The 17,607-nt window shown below is 36.7% G+C and overlaps 1 protein-coding gene across 1 annotated transcript in view; it reads right to left on the minus strand.

The window, feature by feature from the left end:
- Positions 1 to 17,607, minus strand: part of PGAP1 (post-GPI attachment to proteins inositol deacylase 1) — a 79,074-nt gene that overhangs the window by 21,283 nt on the left and 40,184 nt on the right. The window contains exons 13-19 of the mRNA XM_004701510.2: positions 14,246 to 14,323; positions 9,462 to 9,537; positions 9,115 to 9,188; positions 8,944 to 8,995; positions 8,118 to 8,184; positions 7,600 to 7,708; positions 5,627 to 5,665 (exon numbers count right to left, since the gene is read on the minus strand). Coding sequence (XP_004701567.1) covers positions 5,627 to 5,665; positions 7,600 to 7,708; positions 8,118 to 8,184; positions 8,944 to 8,995; positions 9,115 to 9,188; positions 9,462 to 9,537; positions 14,246 to 14,323 — 495 coding nt within the window. The remainder of the gene's footprint in view (positions 1 to 5,626; positions 5,666 to 7,599; positions 7,709 to 8,117; positions 8,185 to 8,943; positions 8,996 to 9,114; positions 9,189 to 9,461; positions 9,538 to 14,245; positions 14,324 to 17,607) is intronic.

Genomic DNA, 17,607 nt, shown 5'->3' on the forward strand with positions numbered 1-17,607 from the left:
GAATTCTCTTAAGTTGTCTCCCCAAAATATGTACCAAACTTAACTGCTTAAGAGTGACTGTACAATAGGTGATCAGCGAGAGTAGGTCAGAGGTTATTCTCCTCTGTAGTGGCTAGACTATTAGTCTGACTCACCCTGAATAAGACCCACTCCCTTCTGATAAGGATAATGGTGGTCTATTCACTTGCAAGAGAGGGCAAACCCGCCCAAGGGTGACCAAGGTTAGTTAGCCATTATCAGCTGTCTAGATCAAGCAGACACCAGTCTATTCCACAACCAATGTGGGCACACCCCCTAGGTGATTCCTCTCCTATTGATTGTATTGCCTATGTTAATATCCCTCCTGGTGACTCAGGTTATTGTCCACTATCAGGGAACTTGCATGCCTCCCAGAATAGTAATTGTCTGTTTTATTATGTGAGACGTTAGAGTGATCAAACTTGTTCTAGAATGAATTGTATTGCACCTTTCTGTGATGTATGACTCTATGATGCGTGGTTAGCAATAAATAATGAGGCTCCCTGGTTCTCAAGAGGGTGGCTGGCCGGAGAGTAGCTGGCCAGAGGGTGGCTGGCCGAGGGTGGCTGGCCAGAGTGTGGCTGGAGATGGTGACTAAGGAGGATGAAGCAGCGGCTTCTTCTCTGACGGCTAAGCCCCCTCTACGAGGACCACCAAGCTGGGCTGAGGTGAGCAATGTTGCTATGTATCATGTAATGTCTCTGACTGTATTATTGTAATAACTCTTATGCTCTTGATGTCTTTAATATAATACTTATATATCTCAACCGTATAATTGTGCATTACTGAACCCAGAAGTAGTATTACTGAACCAGTGAGTTCTAGTACCGGGTGGGGCTGGCACCTCACCCCCCCAGAGACAATTTTATTTAATACTACAATATCTTTTATGAGAAAAAAAATATTTTCAGAAATTATCTATTTAAAGGCCAAAGATTCTCAAACTTTCTTTTTTAAAAAAATATTTTAAAATGATGTTGTGTGTGTGGAAATTCCCTGTAAGGGGAGAGTTGAACATGAATTGAAGATCAGACAAATTTAATTGTCACATTTATTTATGAACAATGAATGTGGACAAAGGTTCACTCATTACATAGTTACTCAGATAAATCAAAGTGATGGGAAACTATATGTAGAAAAGATTCCCCTCGCGGATAAATAATAGAAACAATATGTAGAAAAGATTCCCCTCACGGATAAATAATAGAAACAATATGTAGAAAAGATTCCCCTCGCGGATAAATAATAGAAACTATATGTAGAAAAGATTCCCCTTGCGGATAAATAATAGAAACAATATGTAGAAAAGATTCCCCCCACGGATAAATAATAGAAACAATATGTAGAAAAGATTCCCCTCGCGGATAAATAATAGAGCACACCTAATCCAATTAAGTCTTACTAATACAGTGAGGTATTACACTTGCGTCAAACCCATGATTCTGCTTTTACGTGAATAAAAGTAAAAGTATCCAAGTTTAATGGCTGAAGCAATGAGGAAAGTGGACCAAAATTTTATAGAGATAATATTTTTCTAATGGAAATAAAATAGATGTGCAAGTTAAAATCAGTTTTTTGTTTACACTGGTTTCTCTTTGCTCATTTTCCCTGAAGTTACCAACATCTTTAAAATGGGTATTATTCACCAACAAGGAGAGCAGAGATACCAGGAGGATTAGGGGAAGGTTGGGGGACAAAAGGGGAATGGATCACAAAGATCGATCTAGAACCCCCTCCCAGGGGGGCAAATAATGGAAAAGTGGGCGAGGGGCAACAGAGGACGATATAAGATCTTGAAAAAATAATCTATAACTTATCAAGGTTCGTGAGGGCATGCGGGCCGGGAAGGAAGGGGGAAGAAATGGGGAGCTGGTATCAGGGGTTCAAACGGGAAGAGAATGCTTTGAAGATGATGACATATGTGCAAATGTGCTTGACATACTGGAGGAATGTATGGATTGTGATGAGATATAAAAGCCCCCACTAAAAGTATTTTTTTTAAAAAATGGTATTATTCCTAAAAAGTAAAATAAAATGTACTATGAGCTTCAATTCATTTTCTTATGGTCCCTGAGCTAAAATTCCAAATAAACTTTAAGAAAGGCATCTTAGACGTTTCTACAATTTGAGGTAATTCATTACCAAAATTTCTCAATTTCCACAAATTATTTGACATTAAAAAAAAAAGCCTCTTAATCTGATCCTTTAAAGACCACACAGTTGTATTTTCTAGAGACATTTCTGTACCTAAACAAGAATAGGAGCCTGTCTTTTTTGGGTGGATATATAATTATGCTTGATTACACAGTATTATGAGGAAGAAAGATGAGGCTGTCTACTCTGGTAAAAAATGTACTTAGAAACTCTACAGAGTAGTTCTGCTCTGTCCTATAGGCTTGCTATGAGTCAGAATTGACTGGATGTCAATGGGTTATACAGTACAAAGCTATGGGGGGAGCGGGGAGGGAGGAGAAAAAATGAGGAGCTGATGCCAGGAGCTTAAGTGGAGAGCAAATGTTTTGAGAATGATGAGGGCAATGAATGTACAAATGTGCTTTACACAATTGATGTGTGTATGGATTGTGATAAGAGTTGTATGAGCCCCTAATAAAATGATTTTAAAAAAAATCATTAATCTGAACTATCATACCCAAGGATAATATAGATAATAGACAGTACATTATATTCTTATCTAGGACACCCTAGTATAATAACATGCACTTAAGCTTACTGAAAACATATTGAGTATGAAATTTCTCCTATGTTCCAGGAAATAATTTCTCTTAATAATGGCTCCCTTGATATTTTGGAATATTTATTATAACTATCCATAATATTTTCCAGCCTATGTTAATATTAAATTTTCTCTTTCTAAGTTAGCATAGAATTCTTATACATTAACTTAGAATTTTCAAGTATTACAAATTTATTAATTCTCACCAAGTTGTTGTGGGGAATCAAGTTGAGATAATGCATATTAATTTTTAATTTAAACATTTTTGATTTTCTAGTTTTCATGGTATTGTAAGCAAAATTATAAACTTAAACGTAAAATAATTTCTGTTTGAATTGTATAACATAACAGACAAAATATATATAACATGAAAATAATAAAAATTTAAGCAAAATTCAAAATTAAATAATTTCCTTCAAATCAGTATCTTCCTTATGTCAAAATTCCAGTTTTTACATAAAAAATATCACAGTAATAATATTCCATTTTATTGCTTATTTTTTGAAACACTTGTCTGTATATTATGAAGACATTCCAAATGAGTTTAAACCACTTCAATGTTCACATTTAATAAACTATTTTTGCCTTTTATAAACTGAGCATGAGAGAGAAATCAGGGAAGAGGAGTGGAATAAATTGTGGGAGGTGAGGGTGATGAGTGATCTGAACTTTGAAGGTAAATTGATGGTCTGAAATGCAAACCATTCCACTTAATTAACTGAAGAAAAAAAAAGTTTGTGGGGCCTTTTGGCTTGGCTTCCGTGTCTCGGAAAGGCTGCCGAAGCTGTGGTCTTGACCGCCAATGTCCTTACTATCCTCCAACCTACCTCTTGATGCTGCCTAAACATGTTATTTACCTCTGTGATCCCTTCGCGCATTCTTTTTTCTTGTCTATAATCTTTTTTTTCCCCCTTTATTTTTATTATTTTTTAAAATCATTTTATTAGGGGCTCATACAACTCTTATCACAATCCATACATACATCAATTGTGTAAAGCGCATGTGTACATTCATTGCCCTCATCATTCTCAAAACATTTTCTCTCCACTTAAACCCCCGACATTAGGCCCTCATTTTTCCCCTCCCTTCCCGCTCCCCCCTCCCTCATGAGCCCTTGTTAGTTTATAAATTGTTATTTTGTCATATCTTGCCTTCTCCGATGTCTCCCTTCACCCACTTTTCTGTTGTCCGTCCCCCAGGGAGGAAGTCACATATAGTTCCTTGTAATCGGTTCCCTCTTTCCTACCCACTCTCCCTCTACCCTCCCAGTATCACCACTCACACCACTGGTCCTGTAGGGCTCATTCACCCTGGATTCCCTGTATTTCCAGTTCCTATCTGTACCAGTGTACATCCTCTGGTCTAGACAGACTTGCAAGGTAGAATTCATGTCATGATAGTGGGAGCGGGGTGGAAACATTAGGAACTAGAGGAAAGTTGTATTTTTCATCGTTGATACATTGCACCCTGACTGGCTCGTCTCCTCCCCGAGACCCCTCGGCAAGGGGATCTCCAGTGGCCTACTAATGGGCTTTGGGTCTCCACTCCACACTCCCCCCTATCAGTCACTGGTAAGATTTTTAGTTCTGATGATGCCTTATACCTGATCCCTTCGACACCTCGTGGTTGCATAGGCTGGTGCGCTTCTTCCATGTGGGCCTTGTTGCTTCTCAGCTTGATGGCCGCTTGATTACCTTCAAGCCTTTAAGACTCCAGATGCTATACTTTTTGATAGCCGGGCACCATCAGCTTTCTTCGCCACATTTGCTTATGCACCCATTTGTCTTCAGTGATCTGTTCAACACCTCATGATCACACAGGCTGATATGTTCTTCCATGTGGGCTTTGTTGCTTCTGAGCTAGATGGCCGCTTGTTTATCTTCAAGCTTTTAAGACCCTAGACGCTATACCTTTTGATAGCCGGGCACCATCAGCTTTCTTCACCACATTTGCTTATTCACCCGCTTTTGTCTTCAGTGCTTGTGTCAAGAAGGTGAGCATCATAGAATGCCAATTTAATAGAAGAACGTATTCTTGCAAGGAGGGAGTACTTGAGTGGAGGTCCAATGTCCTTCTGCTACCTTAATACTAAACCTATAAATATAGGCACATAGATCTATTTCCCCATCCTCATATAATATATTTGTATATGTACATGTCTTTATCTAGACCTCTATAAATGGCCTTTGCCTCCCAGCTCTTTCCCCTATTTCCCTTGATTTTCCTCCTGTCCCACTATCATGCTCAGACCCCACCAGGATTTCAGCACTTCCTCTTTGTTACATTCCCCTCGATCATGCCAGGTCTCCCACACCCACCTCCCCACCAATTTGGATCGCTTGTTATTCCCTTGTCCCTGGGTTTGTTAATACCTCTTCTCTTCCCACATTCGCACATTCTTAATGACAAAAACAACAACAAAAGCCAAAACCCGACCATGTAAAGTTCTTTGAAAATATTCATTTATGTGGCACAACTCAAATTTTATTGGGCAATGAATTATAGTATGAGGTACAAAATCTTAATTTGATAATCATGTTAGCAAAAATACTTATAGTTTGTTTGCGGATTAGATATCAGCTCTTTCTACAAAGAGTTTCTAAGAATTCGCCTCACCTTAAAATTAAAACATCATCTTAAAGCAAAAGCAGCAGTAGTTGGCCAACCATGGCCCACAGTCCAAGAACAATTTGGGAATTTGTTTTATTAACATGAGAGAAGAAAATGAAGCAGTAGCCATGGTAACAGAAATCATATAGGGTCTGTAAAGTCTAAAATCTTTATTACCTGGGTCTTTATTGAAAAAATTGGTTACCTCTTGCTTACAGATTCTATTCACAAGACAGTATGTGATGAGCCAGAAATCTCTCTTACCTGTCCAAGTATTTGTGGAAAGGAAGTCTTAATTGTCACCTAGTTTAAAATAATCACACAAAAAAAGGAGGAGGTTATTTCCCTTGAATTCTGCAAATTCACATTTTGCTCCATTGAACAATTTTTTATGACTCTAAATTGAATAATTTATTATAAGGATATACCTAAAGACATTCAAGATCTTAATCTTCTGAATCATAATATTTAAATTGTATTCAGTGTAGTTTTACTTTAATTACAATTTCTTGATTGCAATTCTTTGATCACTGTGATCACTGGATGAATGCTACACTGCATGTACTAACTCTTGACAAATTAATCAGAATATTTTATTACCATTATGTCAGCAAAATAAATATTTTTGCTTTAAAAAATTAAGTACAAATTAATAAACCTACTATATAATCAGTACTTTGAAAAAATCTAAACCTACAATGATATATCTCTAAATACAAGGGTATTTCAAAACTTCTGGAAAACTAGAACTAAAAGATTATGTTGTTTTTCCATGAGGTTTTTGAAATCCTTCTTGTCTAGTTAGGCTAAGCTACTTCTGAGTAAATTTGAGAACACATTTCAAATGACTCAAGACCAGGAACATGTGAGAGCACACCCAGGAATATTTAAGCCAAGAAATCCTCTTTGACATTGGCACATTTTGGAAAAGTAGATAAATCTTTCATAGGGGTGGTTATAGTATAACGTTAATTTTTCAAAAATGAACTTTTGTGTAGCATTTGGTATTCATAAACAAATGGACATTTTGAGAGCAATGTACTGTTTGGAGACAGATAAATGCAATTTTTATTGTCTCTATAATATACCCAAATTGGAAGGCTAGGGCAAAAAGCCAATATAGCCCAACAAGATCCTTCACTGTTAAGATACCGAAGGATCCATAAAATCCAAGAAATCTAAAGTTACTAATAATATCACCCCAACTTTAACTTGGCTAGAGGGGCGGAGTCCATGCACTTGACGACACCAGTCTTTGCTCACTCTAAGAAAGTCATAATAAAGAATATCTAAGGTTGGGTCAAAACAGTTGAACAGAAATGATATGTTTCACATAAACTAGAGACCTGTGATGTCACCATCATTAAATACGTACTTTAATCACTTACACTGAAATGGTTAGACCTGGCATGTTCTTTCAGGTCATGAGTCCATACGTAAATAAAATGTAACTCTCAAGGCTATTTCCTTCTCTAACTAAAGAGGATCCCAGGAGATCAACTTTGATTGTAAAACAAACAAGTAAAATAACGTGCACCGAATCACACACATTAATGACTAACAGAACCTAAAACAATTCAGGAAGAGCAAAGATCTTTAAGCTAAGCAAAGAGAGCAACAATCAACCTGTCAATGTGATAAAAAGAACACAGACAAGACATCACATTGACTGCAGAAAAGCCTGTCAGCCGGTCTCATTACGTGCTTTATTTTTCAGTTGATTCTGGACTTGCGTTACCAAATTTAGAGGGTTAACCTGCAGTCTCAATTTTTACATTATTATTAATAACGTATCAGGATATATACTTTCAGGTAGTTCAGTTAAGCCTAATACCGAGGCCGTATGAGTTGAGAAAATGGACAAAGCTTTAAAGATCCTTATTTCTTCTAAGGTCCCTGAGGAGAGCTGACAATTTGCCTCACCTATTACAGTAAGAAAGATGAGACTAGCCTTAAAGACTTGAAGGCAGTGAGGTTTTGTTTTGCGTGTTTGCTTACTAGTGTGATGGTGGTGATCTGCTTTTGCAAAGATCACAGTGGAGAAACTCCTATGACGCAATGCTGCTCCGTAATACACAGATTTGCCACAAGTCAGAACACACTTGGTAGCAACATTGGTATCAAGTCGCTTCCAAAAATTGGCTTCCAGAGTAACATGCATTTGAGGGTAATAGAACCAAAGTATTGTCTGCTTATTTTATGGCATAACGTCAAGATTAAGCTAGCATCCTGCTCACCTCATAATGACAGTCTGACGACGTGTACATTTTCAATAATGCTACGTGGCTGTCATTTTCTGGTTGAGCAACATGGAGTTTCAGAGAAATTTCTGTGGAAGATGGAACCCTGAAACGATAATTGTCCATTCTTAAGTAACCAATTCCAGTAAATGACCACAGTTAAAGTATCTTTAGCACAATAAAAATAAAGTAATATAGAAAAAGCTAACTGTTAGACATCAGAATAGATAATGATGAATGGACAGATGTTTTTAGTTATGTGAACAGATCTTTGAGTGCCAGGACACAGGAATTAGGCAGAAGGTGGGAAAAGGCTTGTGTTTCAAGCAAATAAGGTTTACGTTATAAATACTTTAAAAAAGAATTCTATATATTATCTTCAATTATGGGCACAAAGTTATAACAAAAAGGATACATACATATTTTAATAGTTTGTGATTTAAACAATTGTACTAAACAGAATATCTATTATTCAAAAATACCAAAGTATGAAGCAAATTCCTTCATATACTTACTGTGCAATGGTTAGTGAATCTTCATAAGACCAGGGAATATGAAGTTTATATATACTAGTTATTTCTTCTGTTAAAAGAAAAAGAAATATGTATTTGTAACTTATATAAAATGCTACAAAAGTTGCTAAAACACCTAGCTATTTATACAATTACCCTGCTCATATAAAAAAATCAATAAGGTTTATGTCTTATTATAGGAAATTTCCTAAACAATGATTTAACCAAAAGATACTAGAGCAGTGGTTCTCAACCCAGGATCGCCTAAGACCATCAGAAAACACATAAATATTTCACAATACATAATTACCTATTATTGTTTTGTGATTAATCACTGTTTTAATTATGTTCAATGTGTAACAATGAAAATACATCCTGCATAGCAGATATTTACATAATTATTCATAACTGTAACAAAATTATAGTTATGAAGTAGCAACAAAAATAACTTTATGGTTGGGGGTCACCACCACATGAGGAACTGTATTAAAAGGTCTCGGCATTAGGAAGGTTGAGAACCACTGAATTAGAGCATTTGCAAAGTATTAAGTGTGGAAAAAAGATTCAACAGCTAAGTCTAAATTGCTAATATAAAAAGACAGGTAGATAAATGTGGCTATTAAAACTGAACTGATAAACATGTTCACTGTTAAGAAAGAAATCTGCCAAATTCCTTAGAAATAGAAAACAGCTTTACTATTATATAATTCATTTTACTTATTAAAAATCTTTGGAAAAGTAAAATCATTATAGAAAATTCTAGTGAAGATCTTATGACTCTTTGAATGACAAAATCATTTCTTAAATATTTTCCAGAAAATATATTTACCTTTGCCTCCTGAGCACTTGCTCACCACGTTGATTTTAAAAGCTTGGTATATCTAATAGAGTTTGCCACCAAAAAACAAATAAACAAACAAAAACAAATATTACTAGTTTGCTTATTTAACTAAGCAGTAAAGTAAAATCAAGAACGTCTTGTTATAGTCTGAACAATTACCTGTCCAAAGTTCAGAAGCTCTATATTGTAAAACAGGCCATTTGTATCTAAAACCACTTTCCTTGAAGACAACCCTGTTGAATTAATAGTACCAATATTTAACATGGATTCACTTTAAAACTCAATACACATTACACACTACTTGTAAATATATGTGATTGTGGAGATTTTTTTTTAAGTTATCCTTTCAGTAAGCATAAAACCACTGAACTAGATCACACGGTTATTCTAAGAACTACAGAACAACACTCTTACAATTCTCTGCTCTATGAAACTAACCGGCACACTAAATTGGCATTCTGTAAAACATAACAGCCATTCTTAATTTCCAGAAATAAAGCACTCACCAAAGGAAAAAAGATGAGTTACAGGAAGCTGAATAGATCTTGTTTCCCTTTTAAAGAATTCACAGTCTACAACAAACTGAAATATAAAACATTAATTTATCAGAAAAAGTAGAGATAAATTTATAGTAAAAGATCTTTATTGAATGTTAGAGTGAAAAATAAAGTTCTATAAACCTTAGTTTTGGAACAAATGTCACCTGGAACACTATAATTCTGGCGGCACTTTGAGGGTAAGAATGCCTTAAGTAGAGATTATGCTGATAAAATATAAAAAGCAAATTTTATTTAGCTTACTGGGTAATTATGAAAGGCATACTTACATTAACAATAGATTCACAGAAAAGCTTTCTTAAAGTTTTAAGTGTTTGTAATATAAGGACATTGGAGGATGGACCAAAGTAAGTATCACAGAAAATTTTGGTAAGACCTTATAGCCTTTAAATGACAGTTTATCTAAATACTTTCACAGAGAAAAGGTGGTTTTGTTATACACATATTACTTTTTTTTTTTTACACATATTACTTTTTAAACATCCCATAATAAATAGCTTATTATTATAAATTGCAAATACGTTGACTACAAAGTAAAAAGTAACCTCAAAAAAGTAAAGTTATAATACCTACATCACTACGATTTTTTAAAAAGCTTTTTATTGTTACTTGGGCGAGGGTTTACATAACAGATCATCAGTTTTACTTTCAATAACCCATAGATATTTTAGCGCATCTCCTTCATTGCACACCACTCACTGCAAAGCACTCACCCCCACCTTTCCCCTGCATCTCAAACCTCTACACAGTCTCTGCTAACCCTTCTGACCACTGTCCTTGGGCAAATGGTATCCTCTTCTCATATGGTTGACTATGTTAAGGTGTGGGTACCTCACACCTTAGTGTTTTGTTCCCATAATAGACCTATAGTTTGGCTAAAATTGAGCCACGGGCTGAGTTCCCTTCCAGATGAAGGGTGGCTACGGGCCAGAGTGTTGTGAGTTTCACCAATGTGTATCCCACAAGAACACCTGTTTTCTTTTAAATATTTTAATATTTTGTAAGAATATTTCTTTTCTAGTAATATCTCTGGGGTCCTGGAGGTGTAGAAGTTGGGTGTGGCGTTGAGCTGCAATCCTTAAGGTTGGGCAGTTTGAAACCATCAGCAGCACCAAGGGAGAAAGACAAGGCTTTCACGCCCATCAACAGTTAGTCTCGGAAACTCACGGCGGCAGTTCCATCCAGTTCTACAAGGTCCTTAGGAGTCAGTATTGACTTGATGGCAGTGATTGAGTAATAGCTCTACCACTACATTAAAAACAAAAACAAAAAACATCTCTGCTCTGGGATATCTGCAATAAGAAATGTTTCTGTTAAATGAATAATTCTATTACACGAATCATAATGCAACAAATTAATTTTGTTCTACAAGAGCCAAAAAAGAAATTGATTTATTGGTTTAGCAAGGATTTTCCTGCCCATAGAAAGCCAATGGGGTCTACCCTAGGTTATTTTGATAACTACTCCTTGGATATACTCTTATTTGAGGCAATATTGTTTGCTTGCCTCTTTAAGTGGATGTTTTGTTGTTTTTAAAAGTAAAAAATAGATCTGTAGCTACTATTAAAACTACAGTCCAAAAACAACCATAGTCTAACACATGGGGATAAAGGTAAAAAACGTGTTCGAAGACGTTTCCATACCTCTTTTAAATGCAGGGAAAAGGAGTCATTTTCATCACAGAAAACAGCTGTCAAACAATTAGAACAATGTACTGGATTATTCATTATATTTTTACAAAATGAGCTGGAATGAGCTACTGCCTGAGTCAGGAAGCAGTTTTTAAAGTCAGTTTTAGATAATTCTGTAAAGGTATTTAAGATATCTGCTTAAAATTTAGACTTTCTTTGCCTTTTGGCTTGCATAATTGAATAATAATTTTAAAAAACCCTTATGTTGTGAATTAGGTAGGGGTTTATATATCAGATTACCATTTTTGCATTCAATAACTTAAATAATGTATCAAACTTCCCAATAGCTTACCCTGACTCCAGCCAGGTCCCCCTGTCCCTTTGTGCCCTGCCCCTGCCATTGCTTCTAAAACAGCGGTTCTCAACCTGTGAGTCACAACCCCTTCAAATGACCCTTTCACAGGGGTCGCCCAATTCATAACAGTAGTGAAATTACAGTGATGAAGTAGCAACAAAAATAATTTTATGTTGGTGGTCACCACAACACGAGGAACTGTATTAAAGGGTCACGGCATGAGGAAGGTTAGAAGGATACTTTCTTGACCTTCACCCAAGTTTTACCCTTTGGCCTACTAACTTCCTCATTCCTTTCCTTCCCCTCCCAGCCCTGGAAATCACCAAAGTCTGTTTCTTTCTGTATGAAAACCTTTTATCATGATTTAAAAAACACTTTTTTAAGAGAGGTCTCATACACTGTCTTTTTGTGATTAACTACTCAAATCCATCCCGGAGGTGTTTCTTTTTCATCATTGTGATGGAATAAATTCTTATCCAAAGGGGGGCGGGGGGTGGGGTGGGAATAATCCAGAGACCTATTTTTTGTTATAAGAAACTGCAGATAATTTCATATTTACATTTCCAAAAATATATTAAGATATCAGTTGACTTAATTTTTTTATAACTGCCCATCTGAATATATACACTCTCCTAATGGGCTGTGAGATAGATAAGAAAAATTAGGAAAGGCTCAATTTATCATTCTAGTGTGAGAGGGCTGCACAGCAGCAGTCAGCAGTGCACTTTCCAAAGAACATTAAGACATATTACATATTTATTAGGCTGCTAAGAGGATCTATTTGCAGGAAAGTTCATTAATATCTTGTATTAACAAAGAGGGCCTTTTTCAAGTTTTGGAACTATGTTAGCTTTATTCAAAACCAACTCACCTGACAGAAAACCCTTAAAGAGAGCTTTTAGTATTGAAGATGTTAATTACCTTTCACCTGAGCTAAGCAAAACAAAACAATGAATCCATTAATACAAGGGCTTGTGAGACTAGGTTTTGAGAGATCTTTAAGATTACTCTCCAGAACACCCCTCTTTCCCTTTCCTTACTTCTTTTGTTTGTTTGTTTGTTTTAAATCATTTTATTGGGGGCTCATACAACTCTCATCACAATCCATACATACATCAATTGTGTAAAGCACATTGTACATTCATTGCCATCATCATTCTCAAAACCTTTCCTTACTTCTTTTGAATATTCCTAATTATTTTGGTCACCAATCTCAGTTTTTTTTCAGTCACGGAATTTTTGTACATTTATGTGATAGTGACTAAAAGCTGAGAATGCAAAATTTAAAAAAAAATTATGTCTAATCCTTATTCTCAAACAGTTCACAATCCAGCGACGGCCAAGGAGACAAGCCCAATAAATGATCATTCAATGTAGTAAGTTATAAATAGAGTATTATGGGAGTGAAAGGTTACTGGGGCTTTAAAAAGCAAGAGAAGGGACAAACATAGATTGGATCTCAAAGGTGAAATGAGGAAGGGGGAGGACACGGAGGCCTTTTTAGTTCTATCTTCTCTCTCCCTTGTCTCCAATCACCATCTTTTTATTTCTAGTCCCACTTTTCTAGCACACGCCTTATGAGGGCCCTGGTCTCTCTGCTTCCGATCTCTCTACACCAGAAATCCACTCTTTCATAACACATAGCTCTGATACCATGACTACGATGGTGATAAAAGCACCTACCCATGGCCCCCACATATGGCCTACGCTATTTTTTCCAGACTTTTCTTTCTCCTGTACCCATTGTGTCCATCCTTTCAAATTTACTATTCCTTTCTCCCAACACACCCCATGCTTTCCCACCTCCACGCTCTGCTTCCACCGTGCCTCTGTGCTTCTAGCACTTTCTGTAACAAAACGACAGAGCACTTGGAATGAGGAGAGTATCACTGAGGAACCGAATTTTAAATTTTATTTAATTTTGATTAAATAGTCATAGGTGCCTAAATTGACCGGCACAGGTCTAGAAGTTCATTCTACCGATCAAAATGCAAACTATCCTTTACCCACCAGAAACGCCACACCCACTGCCATCAATCAGTTCTGACTCAGAGCACCCCGACACAGGGGTTATGGGAACAGTCTCATCTTTCTCCTGTGGAGGGGCTGGTAGGTTTAGAACCCATGACATCGTGGGTAGCAGTTGGATGCATACCCAACAGCTCTACCAAAGACCCCTTCATTGAAGACTTCTTTGATTTTACCCGAGCTATTCTTCCCCTTCTCTTTTCATGCTCTGACAATATTCCCACTTGCATTATGTATGTTTCAGAACTTCTTTTCTTCTCTCTCTCTCCTACTAAATACATTCTCCTCCCCTTGTCTTATAACATGTAGCTGTCTGAGAACAGGGCCGACGTTTCCCCGTGTATGCACCCCCTGCAATTCCTAGCACATCATCTTATGCGAGAGGGGCTTCCAAAAGCTCATGGAAACATAGAACAAAGTAAAGAAAAGTTTCCACAAACTTTTTAAAGCTCCTTCATAGAAAGGGGTACCAAATAGTTAATTGCTTTTCAAAGACTGATTAAATGGAACCAGTTCCCACTGGGAACAAGAGACCTTGGGTTTATTCTGCTTTGTTCAAGTTACAGGGGATGACCCAGAAGACTGAACACTCGTAGGTGGTTCCTCAAACTGGCCACCGCTTCAGAGAGGCCTTAGTCAGAAGACTCTATCAAAACTTAACTTTAGAATTTAGGATGCGTATACTCCAAATATCCCAGTTAACAACATTAATTCGTTACCTTACTTCCATGAATAGATGGTACATAGACAACGAGATGCGACAAAGATGGATAATCCTGAAGCCTTAATGTCAGAGACTGAAAAAAAAAAAAGATTTTAAAATGGATTTTATCTCTTAAAGAGTATATAGGGTTCGATGCATGTTAAAAGTAAGATAAACTACACACGCTTATGTCTTGCTTGATTAGTTATAGGAAAACAGATTTCAAACTGCATTTACTTTATAAGATGTTCACATTTACATTTCTAAATTAATGATCCTACTGAAAGTCAAAATCCTAGTAGTTCTATTAAACATTGGACTGCCAAATATGTTCATTGAGCTATAGCCCTTATGTAAAATGAATGACTTTTAACACTGAATTTAACTATTCCAAACCATTACTGCCAGATTTGATGTCTTTCTTTTCTGTAACTTGTCGATTTATTCTATTATAGTGTTATAGTATTATTTCTGTATTTTGATAATACATGAAAATGAACATAAATAGTTGAATGAATGGATGCTGAAATAGTCATAATTTAACTTCAAAATAATTCTGATGCAGCCCGTGTAGTAATGAGTTTCTGGTTAATATACATAAACACCACCCTCTGGAATGTAGTTAGTGAATAATGGCTAACACAATAAGGCTAATAAGGTGCTTCAGAAAAAAACACATTCTTCTAAAAATTAAGACTTGATATTATAGTCTATGTCTTGGGGAATAACAAACTTGTCTGTTTCAATCTATGGGAATAACAGACTTGTCTGTTTTTTCCCTGGAAGTAGACAAGGGGTACGAATAACTCTATGTTATATGTGTTCTAATAATACGTTTGCACAAAGACATTCTATTTTTTTGTCCAGATGCACCACCATGGACAGGTAAGGCAGAGATGCTAACATCAGAGAACTGTCAGTGAGTGGCCCCTTCCAACATGCCCTAGATTCACCCAGCAGTGCTTGTCAGGGAAAAATTCCTGGGCTTTCCTACAGGTTTACTTATCAAAGCATCTGTTATACACTTTTAAGTTATAATGTTAAAAGGTGAGACATACTACAACTAGAGGCAAGTGAGAGTAACCATATAGCCAGCATAAAAGTTAAAGAATCAGGAAGAACTAGAATGTTCAGTTTATCTACTCTATTACATGCATACACACCCACTGAGTCAATTCTTACTCATAGCGACCCAAAATAGGATCTTTGCGGTGCTCCGTGTTTAAAGGAGTAGTTAACTTTACTTTCCCGTGGGGAGTGCCGGAGGCCTTTGAATTGCCAACGTTGTGATAAGCCGTCCAACACTATTTACTAGCTTCTGACTATGATCAAGAATGAAAAGTGCTAGATTTTAAAGTATTATGCTGTAGGTTCCCATCTATGTTACTAACAGTTTACTAACTAGGGCTTCCTAACAGTTCAGTTTACAGAAATTCCTGAATGTGATTCTTAAATGACATTACTTTTGCTGAGACATTACTATGAAAAACACATTTTTTTCTCTTTAATATTTCCTTTCCTTTCAATTTCATGCCCAAATAATTTTATGAGCCTTTTATAAATGGCTAACACAAATTAAACAAAACTTTATTTACATTTACCACTTACAATTCTCTTCAGCCGTGAACACTTAAAATTGCAGAATATTCTAATCCTTATCCGATAGCTTCTCCCCGCATTCACTATCAAAAGCAAGCAGCTGCAATAGTTCATTTTCCTGCTGTTCCGCCAGCTGTTTCTCACACTCAGAATGAACAGGGGAGGGGCCCCAGCTAGCTGACTATACTGCTTAATCTATGGAGCCTTTCTTTTTAATAGGGATTTTATGATTTGAGGACTACCATTTAAATAACAGGCAACATACATTTTCACAGGTTGCTGCTGTTTATGTTTCTTAAATTGTGGTAAATAAGGTTATTATGAATTGAACTACATGGCAGTGTTTTTATTAATTTTGGTATATGCAACAAGGAGTCCCAGTAGCATAGTAATTAAACCACCAAGGTCAGCAGTTTGAACCCACAGGGCACTCTAAGGGAGAAAGATGTGCCAGTCTGCTTCCCTAAGGATTAACCGCCTTAAAAACCCTATGGGGCAGTTTTACTGTCTCCTTCGGGGCTGCTGTGAGTTGGAATCGATTCCATGGCAGAGGGGTTGGATCGTCAAAACAAAACAAAACCCCTACTACTTCAATAATCTTCAGGTACAGTTTAGTGACAATAATTATGTCCTATGAGCAGTATACACACAGGCAAACACTTTTAATCCTTCATTTTGCACTAACTCTGCATTAATCCTATACCATCCAGTTATAAGTTGGATACACAAAAAGAACAATGAAAAACCCAAACCCACTGCTTTTCAGTAAATCCTGATTCATCACGACCCTAGACCTATAGGACAAAGTGGTTTCCCCACAGGGTTTCTAGGGCCACTATGCTCCTCCTCGTGAAAGCAGTCTGCAACATCTTTCTCCCATGGCGTGTCTCCCACAGAGCAGCTAGTAGGTTTGAAGCAGCCATCTCTCAGCAAGCAGCTGAGCACTGAACCACAGCACCCTCAGGGCTCCTACAGGCGCAGTTAACTCACTGCCATCGAATGGATTCTGACTCTTAGCGACCCTACCAGGACAGGGTAGGACTACTCTTGTGGGTGTCCAAGATCGGAAATCTTCACAGAAGTGCTCATCTTTCTCCTAAGGAGTGCCTGGTGGTTTCGAACTGCTGACCCTGTAGTGAGCAGCCCAATCAGTAACCCACTGCGCCACCCAGGTTCCACTATAATTAAATGGAAGATTAAAAATAAATTATCTGCAGGTAGATATTAAGCATGTCCTAATAGTTCTGCTTGTTCTGTCCTGCCTGGAAGGTTAAGTTAAAACCAGAGAGACCTTACAAATGTTCTTATGAGTGAAATAATTTCCCTTACTATATTTATTTCTTAAGTACAAAATCATGTGAATGAATATGCAAAAATAAGATTGATTCAGGTGACGGAAAAATCGTGGAAGATTCCAAAGTCAGGTATAAATGCCTTGCAATTATTTATTCTGTCATCATTTCTCTTAGATAGTATGTTTAATCAAGACTAGACTATATATGCAAATCAAAATCAGTATTTATGATCGTAAATCAACTGGATTGGAATAGGAGGCTGGGCTAATCAGATGTTTTCACCTTCAAGTCTGAACCTATTTTTTACTATGAAGCTGTATTTTATATTTTATTGTACAGTACAGATGTATTTGATGATGGAAAATTATCACTTTGCGCTGCTAACTGCAAGGTCAGCAGTTCAAATCACCAGCTGCTCCATGGGAGAAAAGATGCAGTCTCAGAAAGCCATAGGGGCAGTTCTACTCCATTTCACAAGGTCACC

Source organism: Echinops telfairi, unplaced genomic scaffold (assembly GCF_000313985.2).
Source record: "Echinops telfairi isolate 266 unplaced genomic scaffold, ASM31398v2 ScPeMD7_3;HRSCAF=10, whole genome shotgun sequence".
Taxonomy (NCBI): domain Eukaryota; kingdom Metazoa; phylum Chordata; class Mammalia; order Afrosoricida; family Tenrecidae; genus Echinops; species Echinops telfairi.